The following is a 17,599-nucleotide window of genomic DNA, read 5'->3' on the forward strand; positions in this document are numbered from 1 at the left end:
CAATATTTTTAGATCCAGAACTGGTCTGAAGGAATTCTCCTTCTTTGGTACAATGAATAGATTTGAGTAAAACCCCAGACCCCGTTCCAGAACTGGAACTGGTACAATTACCCCAGCCAACTCTAGATCTGAAACACATTTCAGAAATGCCTGAGCCTTCACTGGGTTTACTGGAATGCGAGAGAGAAAAAATCTTCTCACAGGAGGTCTTATCTTGAAACCTATTCTGTATCCTTGAGAAACAATGTTCTGAATCCAAAGACTGTGAATCGAATTGATACAAATATCTTTGAAAAATCGTAACCTGCCCCCTACCAGCTGTGCTGGAATGAGGGCCGCACCTTCATGCGGATTTAGGAGCTGGTTTTGACTTTCTGAAAGGCTTGGATTTATTCCAGACTGGAGTTTCCAAACGGAAACCGTTCCTTTAGGGGAAGGGTCAGGCTTCTGTTCTTTATTCTGACGAAAGGAACGAAAACGATTAGCAGCCCTGTATTTACCTTTAGATTTTTTGTTCTGAGGTAAAAAGGTTCCTTTCCCCCCAGTAACAGTTGAAATAATAGAATCCAACTGTGAACCAAATAATTTATTACCTTGGAAAGAAAGAGAAAGCAAAGTTGACTTAGAAGTCATATCTGCATTCCAAGATTTAAGCCATAAAGCTCTTCTAGCTAAGATAGCTAAAGACATATACCTGACATCAATTCTAATGATATCGAAAATGGCATCACAAATAAAGAGATTAGCATGTTGAAGAAGTTTAACAATGCTATAAGCATTATGGTCTGACACTTGTTGCGCTAAAGCCTCCAACCAGAAAGTTGAAGCTGCAGCAACATCAGCCAAAGAAATAGCAGGTCTAAGAAGATTACCTGAACATAAATAAGCTCTCCTTAGAAAGGATTCAAGCTTCCTGTCTAAAGGATCCTTAAAGGAAGTACTATCCGCCGTAGGAATAGTAGTACGCTTAGCAAGAGTAGAAATAGCCCCATCAACTTTAGGGATTTTATCCCAAAACTCTAATCTATCAGATGGCACAGGCTACAATTTCCTAAACCTTTGAGAAGGAGTAAATGAAGTACCCAGACTATTCCATTCCCTAGAAATTACTTCTGAAATAGCATCAGGAACTGGAAAAAGCTTCAGGAATAACTACATGAGGTTTGAAAACCGAATTTAAATGCTTAGTAGATTTAGTATCAAGAGGACTAGACTCCTCCATATCTAATGCAATTAACACTTCTTTAAGTAAAGAACGAATAAACTCCATCTTAAATAAATATGAAGATTTATCAGTGTCAATATCTGAGGCAGAATCTTCTGAACCAGATAGATCCTCATCAGAAACAGATAAGTCAGAATGATGACGGTCACTTAAAAATTCATCTGAAATATGAGAAGTTTTAAAAGACCTTTTACGCTTACTGGAAGGAGGAATAACAGACAGAGCCTTCCTAATAGATTTAGAAACAAATTATTTTACATCAACAGGGACATCCTGAACATTAGATGTTGAAGGAACAACAACAGGTAATGGATTATTACTAATGGAAATACAATCTGCATTAGAAAGTTTATCATGACAGTTATCACAAACAGCAGCTGGAGGAACAGTTACCAAAAGTTTACAACAGATGCACTTAACCTTGGTAGAACCAGCATCAGGCATTGTCTTTCCAGAAGTAGATTCTGATCCAGGGTCATGTTGAGACATCTTGCAATATGTAATAGAAAAAACAACATATAAAGCAAAATTATCAAATTCCTTAAATGACAGTTTCAGGAATGGGAAAAAATGCCAAATGAACAAGCCTCTAGCAACCAGAAGCAATAAAAAATGAGACTGAAATAATGTGGAAAAATCAATCAGGGCACCGGAAATCACAAAATTGAAAAAATTCTTTAAGGTAAGAAAAAAATATTTCATATGCATTATCCCAAATAATGAAACCGACTGTCTGAAATAAGGAATACTGATTATCCTGAATCATGGCAAATATAAGTTTAAACACATATTTAGAACTTTACATATAAAGTCCTCAACCATAGCTTAGAGTGTCATAAAAAATAAGACTTACTTACCCTAAGACACTCATCTACATGTAGTAGACAGCCAAACCAGTACTGAAACGAGAATCAGTAGAGGTAATGGTATATAAGAGTATATCGTCGATCTGAAAAGGGAGGTAAGAGATGAATCTCTACGACTGATAACAGAGAACCTATGAAATAGATCCTGTAGAAGAAGACCATTGAATTCAAATAGGCAATACTCTCTTCACATCCCTCTGAAATTCACTGCACTCTGAGAGGAAAACCGGGCTCCAGCCTGCTGTGAAGCGCATATCAACGTAGAATCTAGCACAAACTTACTTCACCACCTCCATGGGAGGCAAAGTTTGTAAAACTGAATTGTGGGTGTGGTGAGGGGTGTATTTATAGGCATTTTGAGGTTTGGAAAACTTTGCCCCTCCTGGTAGGAATGTATATCCCATACGTCACTAGCTCATGGACTCTTGCTAATTACATGAAAGAAAAAACTTACCGCACCATGCCACAGCTTTGCTGTGGCTCCTACCTGCCCTTCAGAACGATTTGTGGGGGAAAAACTTGTTTAACAACCCTCAAACACAGCAGAAAACGACAGGAGAAGCAGTGATATGTCTCAGGGGAAAGGAAACTGCGCAACTGAGTCGCGAAAATAGGCCCCTCCCACCTCACTCGATGTTTTGAGGCCTACCAAAGAAACACCAGAGTGTCTCTTAATTAACCATGTGAGTTACAAAACTCAAAACCAAGCCACAATGACCCCTTTTAGTCCCTTCAAAAAACGTTATAAATGCATAAAAAAAACAAAAAACGTTTTTTCCTAACAGTGTCACCAGTAAGTAATGAGCCCTTCAAGCAAGCTGAAATTCCTTTTAAAGTATCTGAATACAGCTTACCCTTCCCTCATGGGGATATTGTCAGCCTTTTCTAGAGTTAACAGTCTGTCTAGAAAAATATAGACTGAACATACCTCATATGCAGCTTAGTCTGCAAACCGTTCTCCCAACTGAAGTTTTCCTATACTCTCCAGGCCTTGTGAGAACAGCAGTGGATCTTAGTTACAAAGTGCTAAGATCATCATCCCTCTTGCAGAAATCTTCATCCCTTTTCTGCCAGAGAGTAAATAGTACACACCAATACCATTTTAAAATAATAAACTCTTGCTTGAGAAGTAAAAAAACTAAATTTTAGTCACCACATAGCTCTTTGCCCTTCCTAGAAGTTAAGCAGGCAGAGAGAATGACTGGGGGGTGGAGCTAAGGGGGGAGCTATATAGAAAGCTCTGCTGTGGGTGCTCTCTCTGCCACTTCCTGTAGGGAAGGAGAATATCCCACAAGTAAGGATGAATCCGTGGACTCGATACATCTTACAAGAGAAAGAAAGAGAAAGCGAGAGAGAGCGAAAGCGAGAGAGAGCGAAAGCGAGAGAAAGCGAAAGCGAGAGAGAGCGAAAGCGAGAGAAAGCGAAAGCGAGAGAAAGTGAAAGAAAGCGAAAGCGAGAGAAAGCGAAAGAAAGAGAAAGAAAGCAAAAGAAAGCGAAAGCGAGAGAAAGCGAAAGAAAGCGAAAGCGAGAGAAAGCGAAAGCGAGAGAAAGCGAAAGAGAGCAAGCGAGAAAAAAATTCCAGCAGAATTGTGGGACTCTTAGTAGTTAGGGGCTGGCTGAAGCAACCTCATTAATACTAATGCTATATAATCTAGACAGTAGAGGTTTAATTTTAAGTTGAGGACCATTATAGCAAGTTAATTGTGATGTTTTCAGTCAAGTAATGGGTATATTATAATTGGGGGCAAAAGTGATATTGATAAATGTGTTATGGGGAGATCAATGTTAGAGTGAAACTGTAGGGGAGAAATACATGAGTTGGGAGAGAGGTGAGCTTATAATTAATATAGAGGGGAGCAAAGTTTTGCCTCAGACCTACCTTGGTGGAGGCAAATCATGGTTATGGTAAACTTGTGGTGATGGTAATGCTAGGAATACTGTACGTGGCTTTCCGTTGGCAGCTGGAAATAGACAGCATGGTAACTTTTTCTCCCACAGAAAGTAAAATTAGTCAGTCAATAATACTGTACTCTTAGTAAAATTGAAAAATAAAGTGCAAAAGGAAAATCCTGTAATGTGTTATATGCAGCGTTCTATCCAAGACCTGTTTAATGGGCACACAATGCAGCTTATTTTACTGACTTAAGAAAACTAAATTGTCTAGGGATAAGAGAGACTATGAAGCTAACCGTGTTTATAGGTGGTCTTATTCAACATATAACAATCTAAGTGACAAAAAAACATCTTCTAATAGAAAAAACAACAACACTAGACTGACTAAACAGGTTAGGTTCATAGAAACAGAGTATGAGCAAGACACTACTGAGCAGGATTCTAATGAGGAGGACATGGCCCTGGCTGGGGGAGCGTCTGTTTTAGACGTGCCCACACCCAGTAGTACTGAGTTTTCAAAAAACCAATTAGGTGCAAAACAAAAAGTAAAAAGAAAAAAACAAGGCGAGGCAGTAGGGGGATAAAAAGAGAAAGAAAAAGAGCAAAAGGAGGTATCAGATGAGATCAAGCCGGACACAAGTCCGGAAGTACATATAAAAAATGTGGTTAATCTGTCCCAATACACATTGACAAAATCGGAAGAGGAGGTTTTAGGTATGGGGTTAAACTTTTCTCCCACTGCACACTTCGATCTCTTTGAAACCATCATCGATATCAATACATTTTTTCAGAAAACTGACTCTTAAGAAACATTTTTTTAATGAAAATATGATGGTGGATACTGAGCATGGAGGTGATGCAGTGGCAGAACAAAAACCCCCTATTCCGTCTGACACATTAAATTTTAAAGACCAATGTGTCCTTAATGAATTGATGGTCCTTATGGATAACATTGAACAAGTGGATTCAGGTCCCCAAAGCAAATGTCCAAACTTAAAAACAAATAATAAAAGTAATTTTTATCCAGTGCAGGCACGTGGGAGAAATATAGAAGTATTTCAGAGAACTATTGAACAGACTTATGGCCTTAGCAGAAAAAACAAAAAAATCCTGATACTTCTAGACAAACACATAACAACTTAAGTGGGAATCATTTAAAGCACTCAAAACACTCAAGGACAATAAAAATATAGTTATAAAAGCATCTGATAAAGGCGGCAATGTCGTTGTTATGGACAGAGAATACTATATTTTTTAATCCAAACGTCAATTAAGTGATCGTGAAATATATGAAAGACTTGATCAAAACCCTACTGCAAAATTCAAATTAAAACTAAGTAGAATAGTTCAATTGGGTGTACAGATAGGCCTCATTGAAGTTAACAAGGAGGAACAATTTATCCCTCTTGATCCATTTGTCCCTATTTTTTACTTTCTGCCTAAGTTGCATAAAGACATGGCCCACCCCCCAGGTGGGCCCATTATTTCTGGGGTGGGATCCTTGTTGGCGCCCACCTCAGAACTAATGGATGCTTTCTTACAACCCCTTGTGGGACAACTTACTAGTTACATCAGGGACTCCACACAAGTTCTACAAGTCATGCAGAACATAAAATGGAAATCTACTTATAGATGGGTCACTGTGGATGTGGCCTCATTGTACACCTCCATCCCACACCACACAGGTGTGGAAACTTTATCTAAAATTTTGGATCATCTATCTAGTTACTCAGAAGAGATAAAACATTTTCTTTTATGTACATTGGAGTTTCTGTTAACTCACAATTTTTTTCTTTTTGAGGGGGTTTACTATCTGCAGAGACGTGGGACAGCTATGGGGGCAAAATTCGCGCCCTCATATGCCAATCTCTATATGGGATGGTGGGAGCTGTCGCATGTCTATGCGGATAGTAACCCCTTCAGGAAGCATATTGTCTACTTTGGTCGCTATATAGATGACCTGTTGGTGTGGGATGGAGATGAACAATCAGTGAATTCTTTCTTTGAATATTTGAATTGTAATAACTATAATCTGAGTTTCTTAGGTTGTCAAAACACACGAGATTATATTTTTGGATATTAAATTATCAGCACATGAGCATGAAATCGTGACTAATCTGTATAGGAAACCAACAAGTGGGAATACTATACTTTATTATAGATCTTGTCCCCCCAGACATACCCTCAATGCAATTCCTAAAAGTCAGTTAATTAGAACTAAACGTATCTGTTCAAATGATACACTATATCATGAACAAAGTCAAGTTCTTCATAAGAGACTCTCAAATAGAGGCTATAATGACAAACTTCTTAATGAGGTAAAAAGTAAAGTGGATGAGATTCCTTGCGAATCGTTGTTGGTATATAAAAACAAAGAGAAGAGCAACAACAAAACTAATTCGATACAAGATAACATCATTTTTAGCACGGCATATAGCTTAGAATTTAAACAAATATGTGATATTATTAAAGAAACCTTGCCTATTCTCCAAAGTGATACAGTGCTAGAACAGGTTATTAAAAAAGGCGTCAAATATGTATCTAAAAAAGCTAAGAGTATACAAAATTTTGTTGCTCCCTCTTATTTACCAGAAACTAGAACTAGTACATGGCTAGGTAATAGAGTTGGCTTCTTTAAATGCAGGAGCACACGTTGCAAGACATGTGACTATGTGATTGAGGGGGAAAATTTTGCATCACATTCTACTGGCAAGGAATATAAGATTAGATGTAATCTTACATGCAATTCGACACATGTTGTATACCTCATGACTTGTAAAGGTTGTAAAATTCAATACTTGGGTAGAACCAAGAGAAGGTTAAGAGACAGTGTCCTTGAACACATCAGGGACATTGAAGACCCTGATGTTTTCACATCAGTAGCATCCCATTTCAAATTTGACCATTTTGGCGACTCCTCTCTGGCCACCTTTCAGGCCATTGATCATGTCCCTTTTTCTAAACGTGGGGGCAACAGAGAATATGTCCTCAGCAAAAAAGAGGTTAAATGGATTTTCTATATGAATACACAAACTCCTCTTGGCCTTAATGTTGAAGCTGATAATCTTTTTGTCTAATTTGACACTATACATTTTGGAGTCTCTTTATATATTCATTAAGAACATATATTTATTTGTCCCTCTAACAATAATTTTATTAATATCTATTTTTTGAGGCCCCCCCCCCCCCTTTTTCCGTTTATAAATCTTCTTATTTTTGGGTTGCAATTTAATAAAAGGTAGTAGTTCTTTTTTCTAGGTAACCCCTAAACAGGTTAGTACATCAGTGCATTTCCATATATCTAGAATTTAATACTTGTATATATTTATTCATTAATTAATGCACTTTACTAAGGTTAAAAGGAAAAGATCTCTGCTGCACTTTATTATGTGTAAGTATACATTGCATTCCTTATTTTGATATAATATACTACAGGCAAAGTAACAAAGTCACTTTAATATATATTCGCCTTGTGTATCTGTCTATACCCGGTGCTCTTGTGGGTTAAATTTATCTCACAGATGCTTTTAATTGTTAATTGGTATACCTTTAAGAGCACCGTCTGGCAGACTTGCTAACTATGCAGTGATCAAGTGCGGGAGACACGCATGAAACACGTATGCACTTATCTGCTATAAAGTTGGATCAGGTCCTCTGATCAACTGACTTGTTTTTACCCTGGTGTTTGTTTTTAAAAGCACTGAAATAAAATTTGAAATTGTTTTACTTACCTGGACTTGTGGATTCTTGCAGCGGTTAGCCGGAACTTCTGTGTACCTTATTTTACTGACCACCCAGATAAAATTTAAGCCACAATGCAAACATTTGCTATTTTTTCAATATCTTTTACACAAATCCTCAAGTCAATGCATGTTAAATTATGCAATAATAGTGTGCTTTGGATAGTTTAAGTAACATTTATAAATAACAGAAAATTGTAGTGCAATAATAAAATGCTTCAACTATGTTTAACCCCTGCAAACGTTAACTAGCCATTTTTTAATGGGACCTAACTGAACACATCTGGCAAGCAAATGACAAGAGGCATTTATGTGTAGCTACCAATCATTAGCTAGTTCTCAGAAGTTCATTACTGCTCCTGCCAACATATGCTTTTTAAAAAAAACATACCTAGAAAGCAAAGCAAATTTGATAAGTAAATAGATCATGTACTTAAAAACACTTTTCTATCTGAACGCTGAAAGCTTAAATTTTTACTTTTATATCCCTTTAAATTAGAAGTGATACATTTAAGGTGTAAAAACCCTTGTAATAACATTTTTCAGCAGTTTTCTAACAAACTGGCATACAAGATCAAGCGGAAAGCATTTTAAAAGGCATTCAATTGTTTGCAGTATTTTTTCTTCAAGAGTCAAATTCCACCAAAAAATGCAGATTACAAGTCTTGCCTCTGTAATTCTGCTGGCAAAGCTTGTATTGTTTTGCAGTTTCTTATCTGCTCATCTCTGTGGAAAGGATAGGATTGTCAAGTCTGCAGTATACACTTCAAGTACTCAGAATTGGGAAAATAAAATTAAAGGGACAGTCTACTGCAAAATTGTGATAATTTAGAGATAGATAATCCCTTTATTACCCATTCCCCAGTTTTATATAACTAACAGTTATATTAATACACATTTTACCTCTGTGATTACCTTGTATCTAAACATCTGCAGACTCATATATATATATATTTAGAGTTTGATGCTATAAAGTATATTAATATAACAATATTTGTTATGCAAAGCTGGGGAATGGGTAGTAAAGGCATTATCTATTTTTTAAATACATTTGGAGTAAAAACATAATTTATGCTTACCTGATAAATTTATTTCTCTTGTAGTGTATTCAGTCCACGGGTCATCCATTACTTATGGAATATATTCTCTTCCCAACAGGAAATTGCAAGAGGATCACCCAAGCAGAGCTGCTACATAGCTCCTCCCCTCACATGTCATATTCAGTCATTCGACCAAAACAAGACGAGAAAGGAGGAACCATAGGGTGCAGTGGTGACTGAAGTATTAATTAAAATTTAGATCTGCCTTAAAAAGACAGGGCGGGCCGTGGACTGAATACACTACAAGAGAAATAAATTTATCAGGTAAGCATAAATTATGTTTTCTCTTGTTAAGTGTATTCAGTCCACGGGTCATCCATTACTTATGGGATACCAATACCAAAGCAAAGTACACGGATGATGGGAGGGACAAGACAGGAACTTAAACGGAAGGAACCACTGCCTGAAGAACCTTTCTCCCAAAAATAGCCTCCGAAGAAGCAAAAGTGTCAAATTTGTAAAATTTTGAAAAAGTGTGAAGCGAAGACCAAGTCGCAGCCTTGCAAATCTGTTCAACAGAGGCCTCATTCTTAAAGGCCCAGGTGGAAGCCACAGCTCTAGTGGAATGAGCTGTAATTCTTTCAGGGGGCTGCTGTCCAGCAGTCTCATAGGCTAAACGTATTATGCTACGAAGCCAAAAGGAGAGAGGTTGCCGAAGCTTTTTGACCTCTCCTCTGTCCAGAGTAAACGACAAACAGGGAAGAAGTTTGACGAAAATCTTTAGTTGCCTGTAAATAGAATTTCAGGGCACGGACTACGTCCAGATTATGCAGAAGTCGTTCCTTCCTTGAAGAAGGATTAGGACATAATGACGGAACAACAATCTCCTGATTGATATTCCTGTTAGAGACTACCTTAGGTAAAAACCCAGGTTTAGTACGCAGAACTACCTTGTCTGAATGGAAAATCAGATAAGGAGAATCACAATGTAAGGCGGATAACTCCGAGACTCTTCGAGCCGAGGAAATAGCCATCAAAAATAGAACTTTCCAAGATAAAAGTTTAATATCAACGGAATGAAGGGGTTCAAACGGAACTCCTTGAAGAACCTTAAGAACCAAGTTTAAGCTCCACGGAGGAGCAACAGCTTTAAATACAGGCTTAATCCTAGCTAAAGCTTGACAAAAGGCCTGGACGTCTGGAACTTCTGCCAGACGCTTATGCAAAAGAATAGACAGAGCAGAAATCTGTCCCTTTAAAGAACTAGCTGATGAGCCTTTTTCCAAGCCCTCTTGGAGAAAAGACAATATCCTCGAAATCCTAACCTTAATCCATGAGTAACTCTCGGATTCGCACCAATACAGGTATTTACGCCATATCTTATGGTAAATTTTTCTGGTAAAAGGCTTTCGTGCCTGTATCAAAGTATCAATAACTGACTCGGAGAAGCCACGCTTTGATAGGATCAAGCGTTCAATCTCCACGCAGTCAGCCTCAGAGAAATTAGATTTGGATGATTGAAGGGACCTTGTATTAGGTCTTTCCTCAAAGGTAGAGTCCATGGAGGACAGGACGACATGACCACTAGGTCTGCATACCAGGTCCTGCGTGGCCACGCGGGCGCTATCAGAATCACTGATGCTCTCTCCTGTTTGATCTTGGCAATCAGTCGAGGGAGCAGAGGAAACGGTGGAAACACATAAGCCATGTTGAAAAACCAAGGAGCTGCTAGAGCGTCTATCAGCTTCGCTCTCGGGTCCCTGGACCTGGAACCGTAAAGAGGAAGTTTGGCATTCTGGCGAGACGCCATGAGATCCACTTCTGGTTTGCCCCAACGATGGACCAGTTGAGCAAATACCTCCGGATGGAGTTCCCACTCCCCCGGATGAAAAGTCTGACGACTTAGAAAGTCCGCCTCCCAGTTCTCCACTCCTGGGATGTGGATCGCTGATAAGTGGCAAGAATGAGACTCTGCCCAGCGAATTATCTTTGAGACTTCCAACATCGCTAGGGAGCTTCTGGTTCCCCCTTGATGGTTGATATAAGCCACAGTCGTGATGTTGTCCGACTGAAATCTGATGAACCTCAGTGTTGCTAGCTGAGGCCAAGCTAGAAGAGCGTTGAATATTGCCCTTAGTTCCAGAATATTTATTGGAAGGAGTTTCTCCTCCTGAGTCCAGGATCCCTGAGCCTTCAGGGAATTCCAGACTGCGCCCCAGCCTAGGAGGCTGGCATCTGTTGTTACAATCGTCCAATCTGGCCTGCGAAAGGTCATGCCCCTGGACAGATGGACCCGAGATAACCACCAGAGAAGAGAATCTCTTGATCCAGATTTAGTAGAGGGGACAAATCTGAGTAACCCCCATTCCACTGACTTAGCATGCACAACTGCAGCGGTCTGAGATGCAGGCGCGCAAATGGCACTATGTCCATTGCCGCTACCATTAAGCCGATTACTTCCATGCACTGAGCCACTGATGGGCGTGGAATGGAATGAAGGACCCGGCAAGCATTTAAGAGTTTTGATAACCTGGCCTCCGTCAGGTAAATTTTCATTTTTACAGAATCTATCAGAGTCCCTAGGAAGGAGACTCTTGTGAGTGGTGATAGAGAACTCTTTTCCACGTTCACCTTCCACCCATGCGACCTTAGAAATGCCAGAACTATCTCTTTATGAGACTTGGCCATTTGCAAGCTTGACGCCTGTATCAGGATGTCGTCTAGATACGGAGCCACCGCTATGCTTCGCGGTCTTAGAACCGCCAGAAGAGAGCCCAGCACCTTTGTAAAGATTCTCGGGGCCGTAGCCAACCCGAAGGGGAGAGCTACAAACTGGTAATGCCCGTCTAGGAAGGCAAATCTTAGGAACCGATGATGATCTTTGTGAATCGGTATGTGAAGGTAGGCATCCTTTAAATCCACCGTGGTCATGTACTGACCCTCTTGGATCGTGGCTAGGATAGTCCGAATAGTTTCCATTTTGAATGATGGAAATCTTAGGAATTTGTTTAAAATCTTTAGGTCCAAAATTGGCCTGAAGGTACCCTCTTTCTTGGGAACAACGAACAGATTTGAATAAAATCCCTGTCCTTGTTCCGTCCGCGGAACTGGGTGGATCACTCCCATTACTAGGAGGTCTTGTAGGCAACATAGGAATGCCTCTTTCTTTATTTGGTTTTCTGATAACCTTGAAAGATGAAATCTCCCTAGAGGAGGAGAAGCCTTGAAGTCCAGAAGATATCCCTGAGATATGATCTCCAACGCCCAGGGATCCTGGACATCTCTTGCCCACGCCTGGGCGAAGAGAGAAAGTCTGCCCCCCCACTAGATCCGTTTCCGGATAGGGGGCCATCCCTTCATGCTGTCTTAGGGGCAGTAGCAGGTTTTCTGGCCTGCTTGCCCTTGTTCCAGGACTGGTTGGTTTTCCAGGCCTGTCTGTAACGAGCAACGGTTCCTTCCTGTTTTGGGGCGGAGGAAGTTGACGTTGCTCCTGCCTTGAAGTTTCGAAAGGCACGAAAATTAGACTGTTTGGCCTTTGATTTGGCCTTGTCCTGAGGAAGGGTATGACCCTTACCTCCCGTAATGTCAGCGATAATTTCTTTCAAGCCGGGCCCGAATAAGGTTTGCCCCTTGAAAGGAATATTAAGTAATTTAGATTTAGAAGTCACATCAGCTGACCAGGATTTAAGCCATAACGCTCTGCGCGCTTGAATGGCAAAACCGGAATTCTTAGCCGTTAGTTTAGTTAGATGTACAATGGCATCAGAAACAAATGCATTAGCTAGCTTAAGGGCTTTAAGCTTGTCCATAATTTCATCCAATGGGGCTGAGTGAATGGCCTCTTCTAGAGACTCAAACCAAAATGCCGCAGCAGCAGTGACAGGCGCAATGCATGCAAGGGGCTGTAAGATAAAACCTTGTTGAACAAACATTTTCTTAAGGTAACCTTCCAATTTTTTTATCCATTGGATCTGAAAAGGCACAACTATCTTCCACCGGGATAGTGGTACGCTTAGCTAAAGTAGAAACTGCTCCCTCCACCTTAGGGACCGTCTGCCATAAGTCCCGTGTAGTGGCATCTATTGGAAACATTTTTCTAAATATAGGTGGTGGGGAAAAGGGCACACCAGGTCTATCCCACTCCTTGCTAATAAGTTCTGTAAGCCTTTTAGGTATAGGAAAAACGTCGGTACACACCGGTACTGCATAGTATCTATCCAGCCTACATAATTTCTCTGGAATCGCAACTGTGTTACAATCATTCAGAGCCGCTAAAACCTCCCCTAGCAATACACGGAGGTTCTCAAGCTTAAATTTAAAATTAGAGATCTCTGAATCCGGTTTCCCTGGATCAGATCCGTCACCTACAGAATGAAGCTCTCCGTCCTCATGTTCTGCAAACTGTGACGCAGTATCGGACATGGCTCTTGTAGCACCAGGGCGCTCTATTCTTACCCCAGAGCAATCGCGCTTGCCTCTTAATTCTGGCAATTTAGATAATACTTCTGTCAGGGTATTATTCATAATATTAGCCATGTCTTGTAAGGTGATTTGTATGGCCGTCCCTGATGCACTTGGCGCCACAATATCACGCGCCTCCTGAGCGGGAGGCGAAGGTACTGACACGTGAGGAGAGTTAGTTGGCATAACTTCCCCCTCGTTGTCTGGTGATAATTCCTTTATAGATAAAGACTGACCTTTTTTATTTAAAGTGAAATCAATACATTTAGTACACGTTTCTGTGGGGCTCCACAGTGGCCTTTAAACATAATGAACAAACAGATTCATCTGTGTCAGACATGTTTAAACAGACTAGCAATAAGACTAGCAGACTTGGAAAACACTGTAAATAATTTTACAAGTAATAAAGAAAAACGCTACTGTGCCTTTAAGAAGCACAGAAAACTGTCACAGTTGAAATAACAATGAACCAAATCAGTTATAGCAAACAAATTTTCACAGTAAATGTATTAAGTTAGCAGAGCATTGCACCCACTTGCAAATGGATGATTAACCCCTTAAAACCCAAACGGTTTTTATAAGCAAAAAAACGTTTTTCAATACAGTCAAAAAACCACTGTCACAGGTCTGCTGTGACTGATTACCTCCCTCAAAATGACTTTTGAAGTCCCTTAAGCTGTCTGGAGACGACCCGGGTCAAGCAGAAGGAAGCAGGAAGACAGAGCCTGAATTTTTACTGTGTCAAAAGAGCGCTAAAATAGGCCCCTCCTACTCTAATTGGGAGTTTCAGTTAACTGATTCTATGCAGAAAAATTGTCAGCCATGTGGAAAAATTTTATGCCCCAACAAGTTTTATAACCAATGTACCTCACAAAACGATTAAACATGCCAGCAAAATCGTTTAAAACATCCTTTTTTAAGGAGCATGTATCTCTATTGATAAGCCTGATACCAGTCTTCCTACTGCATTTAAGGCTTATAACGTCACTTCAGTATTAATAGCATTTTCTCAGTCAAATTCCATTCCTTAGAAAATTACTTTACTGTATATATTTAAACCAGCCTGCTAACAGTCGCTCTCACTGTATTAAAGGCTTTTACTTACATTACATCGGTATCAGCAGTATTTTCTTAGTCAATTCCATTCCTTAGAAAAATAATTTACTGCACATACCTCGTCTGCATGGTTCCCCGCACGCTATTCCCTTTCTGAAAGTTACCCCACTCCTCAGAATATGCGAGAACAGCCAGTGGATCTTAGTTACTGCCGCTAAGATCATAGAAAACGCAGGCAGATTCTTCTTCCAAATACTGCCTGAGAATAAACAACACACTCCGGTGTCATTTTAAAATAACAAACTTTTGATTGAAGAAATAAACTAAGTATAAAACACAGATCTCTCACAACGTCCTATCTATTAAGTTGCAAGAGAATGACTGAATATGACATGTGAGGGGAGGAGCTATGTAGCAGCTCTGCTTGGGTGATCCTCTTGCAATTTCCTGTTGGGAAGAGAATATATTCCATAAGTAATGGATGACCCGTGGACTGAATACACTTAACAAGAGAAATGTCCCTTTAAATTACTGAAAAGCTGTGCAAACTCACTAAAGTTGTTTTACTACACATAATTAAACATATTACAATCTCAAAAGTGTTTAATATTCCTTAAATGGTTCAATTGATAAAGGCATTGCTGTTACCAGTTCACAACTCATGTTTTATAAATTGTACATGCATCGTAATCTTGGTCATAGTGATAGCAAAATCAATTACTCACCTGCTATTGCATCTTTATCTTCCACAAATAAACAGATTTCTTTTGACATCTCTCCAGTCACAGCCCAAAGATTGGATATACCCTGAGCTGAGAAGCAGTAATTTTCATTTTTTTTGGGTGGCGTAAAAAAAATTGTGCATTTATCATCATCACAAATGTTTGTTTCAATCTAGGGAAGAAATTTAAAAAGGAGATCTTTAATTTTTTTTCTGATTAAAGGACATTAATAATCTTAGTTTATTGTTCAGTTATGCTAGAGCAGTGATGGCGAACCTTTTTGAAAAGAGAGAGAGCAGGGGAGGGAGGGTGAGCAGGGGAGGGAGGGTGAGCAGGGAGAGAGAGAGAGAGAGAGAGAGAGAGAGAGAGAGAGAGACAGAGCAGGGGAGGGAGGGAGAGAGACAGAGCAGGGGAGGGAGGGAGAGAGACAGAGCAGGGGAGGGAGGGAGAGAGACAGAGCAGGGGAGGGAGGGAGAGAGACAGAGCAGGGGAGGGAGGGAGAGAGACAGAGCAGGGGAGGGAGGGAGACAGACAGACAGCAGGGGAGGGAGACAGACAGACAGCAGGGGAGGGAGGGAGGGAGACAGACAGACAGCAGGGGAGGGAGGGAGGGAGGGAGAGAGACAGAGCAGGGGAGGGAGGGAGAGAGACAGAGCAGGGGAGGGAGGGAGAGAGACAGAGCAGGGGAGGGAGGGAGAGAGACAGAGCAGGGGAGGGAGGGAGAGAGACAGAGCAGGGGAGGGAGGGAGAGAGACAGAGCAGGGGAGGGAGGGAGACAGACAGAGCAGGGGAGGGAGGGAGACAGACAGAGCAGGGGAGGGAGGGAGACAGACAGAGCAGGGGAGGGAGGGAGAGAGACAGAGCAGGGGAGGGAGGGAGCGAGGGAGGGAGACAGACAGCAGGGGAGGGAGACAGACAGACAGCAGGGGAGGGAGGGAGACAGCAGGGGAGGGAGGGAGACAGCAGGGGAGGGAGGGAGACAGCAGGTGAGGGAGGGAGACAGCAGGTGAGGGAGGGAGACAGCCAGCAGGTGAGGGAGGGAGACAGCCAGCAGGTGAGGGAGGGAGACAGCCAGCAGGTGAGGGAGGGAGACAGCCAGCAGGTGAGGGAGGGAGACAGACAGCAGGTGAGGGAGGGAGACAGCCAGCAGGTGAGGGAGGGAGACAGCCAGCAGGTGAGGGAGGGAGACAGCCAGCAGGTGAGGGAGGGAGACAGCCAGCAGGTGAGGGAGGGAGACAGCCAGCAGGTGAGGGAGGGAGACAGCCAGCAGGTGAGGGAGGGAGACAGCCAGCAGGTGAGGGAGGGAGACAGCCAGCAGGTGAGGGAGGGAGACAGCCAGCAGGTGAGGGAGGGAGACAGCCAGCAGGTGAGGGAGGGAGACAGCCAGCAGGTGAGGGAGGGAGACAGCCAGCAGGTGAGGGAGGGAGACAGCCAGCAGGTGAGGGAGGGAGACAGCCAGCAGGTGAGGGAGAAAGACAGACAGCAGGGGAGGGAGGGAGACAGCAGGGGAGGGAAGGGAGATAGACAGCAGGTGAGGGAGGGAGACAGACAGCAGGTGAGGGAGGGAGACAGACAGCAGGTGAGGGAGGGAGACAGACAGCAGGGGAGACAGACAGACGGGGAGGGAGGGAGACAGACAGACAGACGGGGAGGGAGACAGACAGACAGACAGCAGGGGAGACAGACAGACAGACAGCAGGGGAGACAGACAGACAGACAGCAGGGGAGGGAGACAGACAGACAGCAGGGGAGGGAGAAAGACAGCAGGGGAGGGAGAAAGACAGCAGGGGAGGGAGGGAGACAGGGAGAGCGACAGCAGGGGAGGGAGGGAGAGCGACAGCAGGGGAGGGAGGGAGAGAGACAGCAGGGGAGGGAGGGAGACCGACAGCAGGGGAGGGAGGGAGACCGACAGCAGGGGAGGGAGGGAGAGCGACAGCAGGGGAGGGAGGGAGACCGACAGCAGGGGAGGGAGGGAGAGCGACAGCAGGGGAGGGAGGGAGAGCGACAGCAGGGGAGGGAGGGAGAGCGACAGCAGGGGAGGGAGGGAGAGCGACAGCAGGGGAGGGAGGGAGACAGACAGAGCAGGGGAGGGAGGGAGAGCGACAGCAGGGGAGGGAGGGAGAGCGACAGCAGGGGAGGGAGGGAGAGCGACAGCAGGGGAGGGAGGGAGAGAGACAGCAGGGGAGGGAGGGAGACCGACAGCAGGGGAGGGAGGGAGAGCGACAGCAGGGGAGGGAGGGAGAGCGACAGCAGGGGAGGGAGGGAGAGCGACAGCAGGGGAGGGAGGGAGAGAGACAGCAGGGGAGGGAGGGAGACCGACAGCAGGGGAGGGAGGGAGAGCGACAGCAGGGGAGGGAGGGAGACCGACAGCAGGGGAGGGAGGGAGACAGACAGCAGGGGAGGGAGGGAGACCGACAGCAGGGGAGGGAGGGAGAGCGACAGCAGGGGAGGGAGGGAGAGCGACAGCAGGGGAGGGAGGGAGAGCGACAGCAGGGGAGGGAGGGAGAGCGACAGCAGGGGAGGGAGGGAGAGCGACAGCAGGGGAGGGAGGGAGAGCGACAGCAGGGGAGGGAGGGAGAGCGACAGCAGGGGAGGG

General features: G+C 43.1%; 1 protein-coding gene across 1 annotated transcript in view; it reads right to left on the reverse strand.

Moving 5' to 3' along the window:
- The window catches only part of IFNGR1 (interferon gamma receptor 1), a 482,099-nt gene that overhangs the window by 133,892 nt on the left and 330,608 nt on the right, over nucleotides 1-17,599 (reverse strand). Inside the window, exon 5 of the mRNA XM_053712170.1 lies at nucleotides 15,007-15,175. Coding sequence (XP_053568145.1) covers nucleotides 15,007-15,175 — 169 coding nt within the window. The remainder of the gene's footprint in view (nucleotides 1-15,006; nucleotides 15,176-17,599) is intronic.

The sequence above is a fragment of the Bombina bombina genome, chromosome 4 (genome assembly GCF_027579735.1).
Source record: "Bombina bombina isolate aBomBom1 chromosome 4, aBomBom1.pri, whole genome shotgun sequence".
Classification (NCBI taxonomy): domain Eukaryota; kingdom Metazoa; phylum Chordata; class Amphibia; order Anura; family Bombinatoridae; genus Bombina; species Bombina bombina.